This window comes from Mustela erminea, chromosome 13 (genome assembly GCF_009829155.1).
Source record: "Mustela erminea isolate mMusErm1 chromosome 13, mMusErm1.Pri, whole genome shotgun sequence".
In the NCBI taxonomy this organism is placed as follows: Eukaryota; Metazoa; Chordata; class Mammalia; order Carnivora; family Mustelidae; genus Mustela; species Mustela erminea.
In genome coordinates this window covers 63,248,487-63,259,965 of record NC_045626.1, presented here as the reverse complement: position 1 = coordinate 63,259,965, position 11,479 = coordinate 63,248,487, and the positions used below count along the sequence as shown (strand labels likewise).

The following is an 11,479-nucleotide window of genomic DNA, read 5'->3' as shown; positions in this document are numbered from 1 at the left end:
TCCAAGATCACGACCTGAGCCAAAGGCAGACGCTTAACGGACTGAGCCACCCAGGAACCCCTTGTACGAATTTTTTTATATACTATTTGCCACTTGCTCTCAAGTTTGTTGCAAACGTTTCCTCCACTGTTTTTTGTTTAGGATGTCTGTGATCAGATTGTGTAGCAGGCAAGTTGAGTTTGGCTTTTCTTTTGAAATATCTTCCATTGGGTCGAAGCTTGGAAGGTCTTCCATTATCTCTATCAGTTCTTTAACCAGTCTCTCAGGTTCTTATTTCTCTCCAATTCCCTCCACTTTTATTGACTTAGAACCTATTGAGTTTGGCTCTGTTTTAGGTTCTGGGAATATAGTCATAAAGGAGCAGGCAGAAGTTTGTACGCTCAGGGGAAACAGGATATCCTAGAAAGCAAACACTTCCTTGGGAGGCCACCAGAAGACCCTGCACACCAAAGCTTTTGGGGCCACCTCTTTTCTTGCCACTCCCCTCCTCTAGAATTTTTCAGTGGGAATGCTTCTGACTTACTCTGGGTATATTTTGAGATGCTGGTTCCTCTATCTCTGAAGACAGGGGAAATGTCCTGTCCTCTCAGTCCTGGCCAGCACCCCACCGTGCCCCTGGCCTTCTCCCCTTCACCCTGCAGCTCCTTTCTCCACCCTGAAGGTGCTCTTTCTGCTCTCTTCTCTCAAGCTGTGGTCCCATCTGTCTTCATCTCAGACTTCAGACCCACCCTTGCAGTCTTCCTGTCCTTCCCTGATTTCATACCTCAGTCACCGCAGGCTGGCTTCTGGAACTCCAAAGGATTCCGGTGAACATACTGCCTCTCACTTCTGGGGCCACCCTCACACTTAGCCCCATTAGACCTTTGAAATTATTCCTCCCATCTCCTCTACGGGTTCCTGCTCTCTGGGTGTCCCCTGGATCACCAATGCGACTTGTGCTCTGCCCTCTACTCACTCTCTTTTTCCTCATACTTGCTCTGGTTCAGTGCATCACCTCTGGCTGAAGTGTATGATATGTCCGTAACTTCACCTCTGGACATCTGCAGTCTCTTTACCCTGCCTGGGGTCAAAGTGAGCCTTGTCTCCCCCTAGACCTGCTCTTCCTCCAATCTCCTTGTCAGGGGAGAGCCTCACTGTTCCCCACCATCTCTTGGGGTCACTCTTCCTCACCCATCACTCACGTGTAGTGGGGAACTTGTCTCCTTCCCAGGTTTCCAACCCATACCTCCCTGTCTCCTCTCCATGCCCACTTGAGGCTACAGCTTCACTTTTGACTCCATATTCAGCCCTCTCCCCGCCTAGTCCAGTCTGTAACCCACCTTGGCATCTGCCAGGCCTGGCAGAAGGCTGACCTTAGGGCTACATCCACCTGTACCTCCAAAGGTATGGTCTGCTTTCCAGTGCTCACTTCAGACTCAGAAATTTCTGGTGGCCTCCAGACTACTCATTTTGTAGGATCTTATCTCCATGCCTTTGCTAACACTTCCCTTCCTGGAATGCGTTTCTCATTCCCCAAAAGTTCTCATCTGTTATGTAGCTGGGGGGGAGGGTACCTCCTCCAGAGTCTTCCCAGAAGCCCATTCCCATTGGGAACCCCTGGTCCTGGAGTCTGGTCCAATTCTCCTGGCCCTCGCCTGGACCTAGGGCAGCTCTCTGGGATCAGCCAGGACAGTGCTTCTGTTTCGTTTACTTTCTTCCTCATTCCCATATACCTTTTTTTAACCATGAGCTATTCCTAGCCACACTCTTCCCCCATAGTTCCCCCACACTCCACAATGACTCTTATAAACAGCAGTGTAGAACCCCGCGACTTCATCTATCAGGAAGTTCTGCTGGCTGGAACCTCTGGCTGGACATGGCAATTACAAATGAGCCTCGGAGGACAAGATCCTCTTGCAGGTGAGGCGTAGAAAATGAATACTCAGCCCTTTGGAATGGGAATTGGATTTACTTCAGAATCTCAGCCACCCCTTCACACTGGCAGTTTCTCTCTTCTCCCCAACATCCAGCAGAGGGCAGGCGATCGGCAGAAGCACCGTGAGCTAATAGGACCGCGAGGAAAGGAGGGAATGAGTTACAGGGAATGAATAAGGGGATGAGTAAGAGAGGTAATGAGGAAAGAAATAAAGAAATAAAGAGGGGATGGATGGAAGGAATGAGTGAGGGAGGGAATGAATAAGTGAGGAGAGAGAAAACGAGAGAGGGACGGAAGAACTGGATTTACAGGGCGCGACCCTTCCCAAAAGGCACTGCTTCATTTATTCACTCATTCATTCGTTCAGCCCCGCCAGGTGCCGGGAGCTATGCCAGGTGCAGAGACTCAAGGTCAACCAGGCGGCTGGAGCTCTTCTTGGCTGAGCAGAGACCAGAAGCTCGCCCGCGGAAGAGAAGCTTCGGGCCGCGCCCCTCCTCCTGCCGGAGTTTAACACCCCTCCCCCAGCCCTCCAGCGAGGCGCCCCCCGGCCTCCGTCTACACCCGCCTGGCGCCTGCGCGACGCGGCCACGTGACTCGCTGAGGCCCCGCCCCGCGGCTGCCCGCCCGCCCCGCCCCCGCCTCCGGCGAGTGCGGCCTCAGCTTGCGGCGGCACCAGGTGAGCTGCCAGGCGCGGGCCGGGCGGGCCGGGTGGCAGCGAGTGCGGGTGGTGGGCGGCGGGCGGCCGGCGGCAACAGAGCCCCGGCGAGCAGCCCTGAGGGCGCGGGGACGCAGGGGCGGGCGCGGGCCAGAGACGCAGGAGTGGCGGCCTGAGGCGAGCCCGCGGCCTGACGTGGCGGGGGCGCGGCGGGCGGGACCCCCGGGCGCGGCTGGGCGGGGAGCTGGCGCTAGCAGAGATACCGGACCTCCGCGCGGCTGCAGGGCCCGCCAGCCTCCTAGCTCTTGGGCTGCCAGTCGCCCGGGGCGGGGCTGAGCGCGGCCTTCCCACCCGCGACCCTCGTTTCTGCGCGCGGGCGGGTCCTGCAACAGGCGGGTGGGGCGGGTCGGACTGCCACCACCTGGTGTGACCTTGGACCTCGGCCTGCGAGCCTCAGTTTCCTCAGCAGCTCTCTGGGGCCGGGTTTTCGGGGAGCCCGCGGGCTGCAGCCGAGGGAGTCCAACCTCGCCAGCTCGCGCGGTTTCCAAAGAGAAGCCGGAGATAGCGCTGTCATTGCAAAATCTCCGGGTCCCGAAGCGTCCGCCGCGGGTTCTGAGTACTTCCAGTCTTGGCGCGGGCCGGAGTCGCGGGGTCGCCATCGCCTTATGCCTGGGGTCCTTTTCGCCCCGGGCCTGAGCCGCGGGTTTGGCGCGCCAAGATGCCCCAGCTCAGCTTTCTGGAAGACTCATTCCAGAGCGCATCCGAGTTGGCACTCCTATGATGGCTCCCCATTCTGGAAATTAGTACCTACTCCCTCCCCTCCTCTTCCCAACTGTCCCTTTCCCCTTTGTTGCAGACCTTCGTGCTGCCAAGGATTGGGGTTCGTTGAAGGCAGACAATGTTTTGGGGCGCTTCAGAGGATTGAGGGGGTGCCTGCTCAGTAAATGGTGTTGAGTTGGAAATTCTTCAAAAATACTTTTGACTCTCATCCATGAGTTAATTAAAAAAATCATTTTACGTCCTTAAGTTTGTGCTTTTTGGGACATAAAGCTTCCTTCCTGCTCCCCTCAAAAGCTTTGAAGAGCACAGAACGGAGGGGCCTTGCTTGTGATGAGTAGAATCAGAAATGTTATGGAGCTGGAGGGAACTAAATCCAGGGAAAGACTTGATGATAGAGTAATCCCTGTGAAACAAATAGGAGAAAGAAAGTGCTGCCAAATGAACTCCCCAGAACATTCATGGGAAAGGAATCACAAAAGGAGTGTTGCATTTAACTTAATTTATTTTTTGAAATTTTGTTAATTACACAAACATAGTTGCACTGTGAATGCTGTTTTTCATCTAAGTCAACAAAGACTAAAAAGAAATGAGATTGAGCTAGATAGTGGTTGGAACCAGCTTCTCCATACTTGGCTGGTGGGAGAATAATTACTATAACCTCGATGGAGGGCAATTTGGCAGTATGCATTCAAATGACAAGCATTCAAATTGGCATGATCTTGCAGTTATGTATCCAGATAATTTTTCTCAGATAACTGCTGCATATGTGGCGTATCTAAATGATTTTCAGTGTAACTGTTTGCAAAAGCAAATAGCTGGAGGAAACCCAGATGTCTCTGAAAAGGATTGTTTAAGTAACATGTGGTTATCCATACAATGGACTGTGGGAGGGATATTAAGTTTTCATATGCAAAAGGTAATGAGGGGGGGAATGGTGTAGATTTACAGATTTGTCTTTGAAACTGTAGATGCCCCCTACCAGGGGAGATAGAATGTAGTTTTCTTCTGGGAGAGGATCTGTTTAGGGCATAAGTGGGAGGAAAATTTAAGTTTCATAACATACCTTTCTGTGCCTTTTGAATTTGAATGTGAACATATTAAATAAGTTTGAGAATTTAGTTTTTAAAAAATTTATGCTGGCAGAAAAGTTATCATCTCTCCCAATCAGATCTTAATGTTTTGTCTTCTTTGTTTTTTTGTTTGTTTTAAGGAAATAAAACATTCCCTTTTTCCTTCCTGGAGAAAATCATGATCCTGAATTCCTTTAATGTGCCTGTGCTATGTTCTACTGTAACACCTATCTATAAGCAAAACTGGACAGTATTTTGATGTGTAATTTCAAACTTTTTGTATTATACATATTTTGCAGTGTGCTTTTTTCCCCCTTTGCAAGCCTTTGAGATTTTTCCACGTTGATGACTATAGTTTGAGTTCTAGTTTGCCCCCCCCTTTTTAAATTTTACTTATTTATTTGACAGAGGGACACAATGAGAGAGGGAACATATGCAAGGGGAGTGGGAGAGGGAGAAGCAGACTTCCCACTGAGCAGGGAGCCTAATGTGGGGCTCAGTCCCAGGACTATGGGACTATAACCTGAGCTGAAGGCACATGCTTAATGACTGAGCCACCCAGGCGCCCCTAGGTTGCCCATTTTTAGCTGTTGTCTAGTATTCTGTTGGCTCACTGTGTTGCGGCATACATTCCTCTGAGGATGGACATTTTGGTCGTGGCCAATGCTTGTTTTATGAAGGAGGCTCTGATGCATGGTCTTGAATGTGTTGCACTCTGAGCTATGCTTTGTCAGAGCAGGGAATTGCTTCGTTTTCTTCACACCATCCTCAGCACCTAGCTTAATTAGTTCCTTAAATTGTGCTTGGTAAATGTGGTTTGTTTGCCCAAGGAGACAGCCTTCTCCTAATGCATTCTGTACTCCATAGTAAGTGTAGCTGCCATGGATCCCTTCCCAAGGGGGCAGAAGTGCTGATGTGGGGTGGGGACCCACCAAGGATTGATGTCTGTTGGAGCAGTCAGTCCCCACTGACTTAGACTCCTTAGAGACTCCTTAGAGAAGGAGGCTCTCTTGACTTCCTGGTGGTCATGGTAATGAGGAGGAAGCTTAGACTTGGAGATAATGAGTTACGTGCTCAGAGTCACGTGGTTACAAGTGGTACAAACAGCCATGGAGTTTTGCAATGTGGGTGAGATAAAGCTCTAGCTGGTGGGTAGAGAGACCAGCTTCGGTGATGGAGCATGCGTGTTGTGTTCTTGATACAGTGACAGAGGGAGAAGTGATCGAACTAGACCTTGACCAATATGGTATTGTAAAGAGTCCGGTCTAAGAGGGAGTCTGATGGTGTTCAGAGGATGACCCAACGGTGTCCCTTTTGGTCTAAGGGCTAGTGACAAGGTACAAGGGAAAGGATCATTTTGAGCCAGATCGTGGGGGAGACCTAAGCAGAAGGCAGTAAGGAGCCAGCTCTTAAGCCAGGTGGTATACATACTGGGCATTTGGGGACCCCCTGCAGCCTGAGCAGGTGAGCTGGGGAGGATGGAGCAGGAGGAAGGAAACCAGTTGGGAGTGTCATTGCTGTGGTCTGACCCACAGTGGTGGCTGCGGAAGAATACGTGGATAGGCATCTGAGATAGGAGAGATGGAATCAGAACGAGGGGGTCTGATAGACACAGGTATAAAGAGGAAACGAGATCTTTGAAACCATGAGATTTCTGATGTGGAAATCATGGCTGTACGGAGTAAGAAAGCTAGACCAGTGGGGAGGGGTGCTGACTGGATTAAGCATCGAGCTGGAGGTGCATTTGGGAATATAGGGTAGATTCTTGGGAAAGAGGGGTGGGCTGAGGCAGAGTGTGTTGGCCAAAGGGATCAGAAAAGAGAGCATTGCCATGGGGCAGAGTTTCGAGTCAAGAGAGATGGTTAATGGGGACTACCCCTTGGCCCTTGCTGTCTGTGTGTGAGGCAGTCCAGGGTGCAGAAGAAGCAGTGGTTATGGTGGGTGAAGGTCCCAAATCCAGGAGGTACACTGAGGAATGGAGCATGTTGGATGGGAAGCGGCAGAGAGTCCAAAGCAATCAGGTGTGCTCCTTCCTAAGCTGTAGTAGTGAGGACAGAGCCCTCTTCTTTTTGGCCAGGTTTTTTGTTTTGTTTTGTTTTGTTTTTCATTTGTTTAAGTAGGCTCTGTGCCCAGCGTGGAGCCCAGTGCGGGGCTTGAACTCTCGACCCTGAGATCAAGACCTGAGCTGAGATCAAGAGTCAGATGCTTAACCAGCTGAGCCACCCAGGCGCCCCAGTTTGGCAAGTTATATAGTAGAATCTATTTTTCTTTCTCTCCCCTCCCTCTTCTCTTTTTTCTTTTTTAATTTTAAGTAGGCGCCGCACCTAACATGGGGCTTGAACTCACAACCTTGAGATAGAGTCCTGTGCTCTACTGACTGCCTTAACCAGGTGCCCCTTCATTTTTTTCTCTTAAAGATAGAGTACAGGGAATTGGAGAAGAAACTAATTTGGGGCAGGGCATAGTGGCATGGCCTAAGTGGTGAAGGCAGATGTTGACAGGCAGTGTGACAGGTAACTCCTGGGCTCCTGCTTGCTAGCTGGATGGCAGTGCTGCGGCTAGAGTGCTTAGCTTAGCCCCAGAGTGCAGTGCAGGACTGGCTGCCCTCTGAGTTAGAATGTACTGCCAAAGTGTGTTTGAGGTAGGTTTATTTTACTGATTGGGTTTCTGAGGCTTCGACTCAAATCATTGTGCATGTTTTGAACATACTCAATTATTACAAAGTAACCTTGAACCAAAAACATGCTGCATATGATCGTGAATGCACCAGCTCTAGTTGAAATTACTGTGCTTGACTCTCAGAATCTTGGTAAAAGAAGACAGGTCCTGGACCCTCCCCTGGGTTTCCTGGCCAGCACTCAGGTCTGTTGTCATTTTTATGCATCCATTCCTATGTGAGGGAACCCAGTTTTGTTCTCCCTCTCTCTTTTATTTTTTTAAGATTTTATTTATGTTATTTATTTGACAGAGAGAGAGGGTGCACAGGCAGGGGGAGTGGCAGAGGGAGAGAGAGAAGCAGGCTCCCCACTAAGCAGGGAGTCCTGGGATCATGACCTGAGCTGAAGACAGATGCTTAATCGACTGAGCTCCCCAGGCACCCCTCTTTTTTTTTTTTTTTAAGATTTTATTTGTTTATTTGAGAGAGAGCTTGAGAGAGAGAGATCACGAGCAGTGGGGAGGGTAGAGGGAGACGCAGACTGCCCACCAAGCAGGGAGCCCCATGCGGGACTCAATCTGTGGACGCTGGGATCATGACCTGAGCCGAAGGCAGATGATTAACCGACTGAACCACCCAGGTGTCCTTCTCTCTCCCTTTTTTTAACATAAACTCTGCTTCCAGTTTGGGGTTCGAACTCACAACCCAGAGATTAAGAGCCGCGTGCTCTACAGACTGAGTCAGCCAGGTGCCCCGGTTTTATCCTTTTTCAATGGGAGAGAGGAAGAGCTCTTGAGAACCTGGTCTGTGCTGCTACTTTATATTCATTGTTCACCAATTTTAGATTTCCCCAACAGGTGGGGTGCTTTTATTTCCCTTTTATCATTTGAGGAACCTGAGACTCAGGTTGGTCATGTGGTGAGTCCATGGTAGGGCTGGGGCCCCCACTGAAGTCAGTCTGTCTCTGGAACCCCTCAGAATATTGAAGGGACACAGGACTTCAGGAAGGAGGCTCCAAGTTTGGAGAAGTGGGTGGGGAGAGGGAGTTCGTGGGTTTAAGACCACAGGGGAAGCACTGGTGAGCTGGTGGAGGGAACAGAAGTGCCATCAGCAGCAGGTGCCACTAGGCCAGCCTGTGCACTGTGTGGTGTTGCTTCCCTGGCTTATTCCCTGTCCCCTCTGTCTTGCCAGCTGACAGCCGCAGCGGTGAGATCTGGTGTGTTGGTCAGGATGGCGGAAGAGCAGGAGTTCACTCAGCTGTGCAAGTTGCCTGTGCAGCCCTCACACCCGCATTGTGTCAACAACACCTACCGGAGTGCACAGCACTCCCAGGCCTTGCTCCGGGGGCTGCTGGCTCTCCGGGACAGTGGCATCCTCTTTGATGTTGTCCTGGTGGTGGAGGGGAGACACATTGAGGCCCATCGAATCCTCCTGGCTGCATCCTGTGATTACTTCAGGTGAGTTACATGCACATGTTCTCACAAGTAAAGTAACACAGGCAATCCTGGCTTCACTAGGAGTTTGTGTTGGCACCCTCAGTGACCAGGTGGGAAGAACCAGTCAGAAGCTGCCAAGTCCCTTGCTCTGCCCAAGCTCCTCCCACTGCTTGTCGTAGTGATTCACCAACACTGAGTGGGACAGAGGGGTCTTTGAATCTGTTTTTCTTTTTACTTTTTTTTTTTTTTAAGACTTTATTTATTTGAGAGAGAGAGAGTGAACGAGAGAGCAGAGCACAAGCCAAGAGAGAGACAAAGGGAGAGGCAGGAGTAGACTGCCCGCTGAGCAGGGAGCCTGGCTCTGGGCTGGATCCTAGGACGCTGGGATTATGACCTGAGCCCAAGGCAGATGCTTAACTGACTGAGCCACCGAGGTGCCCTCGAATCTGGTTTTCTTTCAGCTCTCCAGGGACCTGTTCTCTCTTTTCCTTTTCTTTTTTTTTTTAAGTTTGTTTACTTTTAAGTAGTCTCTAGCCAGCATGGGTGGGGCTGGAAATCACAACCCTGAGATCAAGAGTGGCATGCTCTTCCCAGCCAGCTAGGCTCCCCTCTTTTTTCCTATTTTTTTTTTTTTAAAGATTTATTTATTTATTTGACAGACAGAGATCACAAATAGGCAGAGAGGCAGGCAGAGAGAAAGAGGGAGCAGGCTCCCCGCTGAGCGGAGAGCCTGATGTGGGGCTCGATCCCAGGACCCTGAGACCATGACCCGAGCCTAAGGCAGAGGCTTTAACCCACTGAGCCACCCAGGCGCCCCCTTTTTTCCTGTTTTTTTAAGAGACAACATGCTTGTCTTGACTTGTCCTGTTGCATTTTATAAAATGAATTTTCTGTATCTTGGTATAAAATAGATTTTGTTTCTATTTACTCTGGTTTCCCCAACATTTCATTTTGAGAAATTTCAGATCTGTGGAAAGTTGGAGGAATAATATTACGAACACCTGAATACCAGTTGTTAACATTTTACCATATTTGCTTTCTCTTTACACACAAAGACACATACACACCTTTTTTAAGATACTGGCACTTTATGCCTTAGTCTTTCATTCCCCCCACCCCCCAGTGGTGTTCTTACAATGCTAACTAAAAGCCCACATGAACCCTGGTCATCAGGCTTCTGGTCCTGTGGGTGCTGAGGCCTAGGACAAGTGGTCAAGTTGTGTGTATACATTGTCCACACAACCATATGATACATGAAGTTGTGCCTTTTGTGCCCCTTCCCTGGCCATCTACCTTCTCACCCACACCTTCTCATCTTTTTTGTTGTTGTTATTAAGATTATATCTATGAATTTATTTGAGAGAGAGTGAGCATGCTCACGCATGAGCTGGGGGGTGAGGGCAGAAGGAGAAGCAGACTCCCCGCTGAGTGCAGAACCCCGCTTGGCCCAATCCCAGGACCCTGAGATCATGACCCTAGCAGAAGTCAGATGTTCAACCAACTGAGCCACCCAGGTGTCCCACACCTTTTCATATTGAGGGCCTAAGCCTCTGACCTTCCTCCTCCCCCACTCCTTGCCCCCGCCCAGCCATGGATTCTTGGTCCCTTGGAGTTTCTGTGGCCTCCTTCATGACCCCATCCCAGCCATTGGCACATTGAGAACAATTAGTGCCACTGCCCTCGTTGTACCCTGGTGAAAGGAGGCTCAGGAATGAGACCCAGCTGAGGCCACCTGATTCCCATTCCAGCCTATTGTTTCATTGTTTCAACTTCAAGTATTGGTTATAGTCCTTAGGGGTTTTTTGTTTTGTTTTGCTTGTATGTTTTTATTTTTATTTTTTTTAAACGATTTTTATTTATTTGTTTGAGAGAGAGACAGTGAGAGAGAGCATGAGCGAGGAGAAGGTCAGAGAGAGAAGCAGACTCCCCATGCAGCTGGGAGCCCGATGTGGGACTCAATCCCGGGACTCTGGGATCATGACCTGGGCCGAAGGCAGTCGTCCAACCAACCGAGCCACCCAGGCGTCCCTTGCTTGTATGTTTTTGTTTTAAAGATTTTATTTGAGAGCTAGAGGGAGTGGGGAGTGAGACTGGGAGGGGAGGGGCAAAGGGGGAAGGAGAGAGAGAATCTGAAGCAGACTCTGTGCTCAATGTAGAGCCTGATGTGGGGCTCGATCCCACAACTGCAAGATCATGACCTGAGCCAAAAGCAAGAGTCAGGTGATTAACCTAAAGCCACCCAGGTGCCTCTGTTTTTTGTTTGTTTGTTTTTAAAATAATCTCTGTTCCCATTGTGAGGCTTGAATTCATGACCCTGAGATCAGGAGTTGCACACTCTACTAACTGAGCCAGTCAGACCCCCAAGTTCTCATTTTTTGATTTTAGGAACTATCAAGTGAAGTATTTTTTTTTAAAGATTTTATTTATTTATTTGACAGAGATCACAAGTAGGCAGAGAGGCAGGCAGAGAGGGGGAAGCAGGCTCCCTGCTGAGCAGAGAGCCTGATGTGGGGCTCAATCCCAGAACCCTGGGATCATGACCCGAGCCAAAGGCAGAGGCTTTAACCAGCTGAGCCCCCCAGGTGCCCCGTGAAGTTTTTTTTTTTTTAATAAGATTTTATTTATTTATTTGACAGAGAGAGAGCACAAGTAAGCAGAGTGACAGGCAGAGGGAGAGAGAGAAGCAGGCTCTCTGCTGAGCAGAGAGCCTCATGCAGGACTCGATCCCTGGACTCTAGAATCATGACCTGTGCCAAAGGCAGCCGCCTAACCAACTGAGCCACCCAGTTGCCTCTCAAGTGAAGTATTTTTTCATGGTAAAAGTACCTCCTGTTCTCCAGAAGGAGGTATAGAAAGCACGACCTGTGGTGACCAAGGGCAGACATGGCCAGGCTTTCTTGCTTCTACTTTTGCTGTTACTCTGCAATGCTCTCTGCCTTTCCTGTGCCACAGTGTTGTCTTCTGGGC

The 11,479-nt window shown here is 49.8% G+C and overlaps 1 protein-coding gene across 5 annotated transcripts in view; it reads left to right on the top strand.

Moving 5' to 3' along the window:
• The first annotated feature begins 2,480 nt into the window (after positions 1–2,480).
• KLHL22 (kelch like family member 22) overlaps positions 2,481–11,479 on the top strand; it is a 35,466-nt gene continuing 26,467 nt past the window's right edge. Inside the window, exons 1-3 of one of the 5 annotated variants that reach the window (XM_032311131.1) lie at positions 2,574–2,591; positions 7,934–7,994; positions 8,268–8,533. In XM_032311131.1, the coding sequence (XP_032167022.1) occupies positions 8,307–8,533 (227 nt within the window). In that variant the 5' untranslated portion in view covers positions 2,574–2,591; positions 7,934–7,994; positions 8,268–8,306. Of the gene's footprint in view, positions 2,592–6,735; positions 7,283–7,933; positions 7,995–8,267; positions 8,534–11,479 lie in introns of those variants that run through there. The other 4 variants (XM_032311132.1, XM_032311130.1, XM_032311129.1 and 1 more) reach the window with 4 other exon arrangements.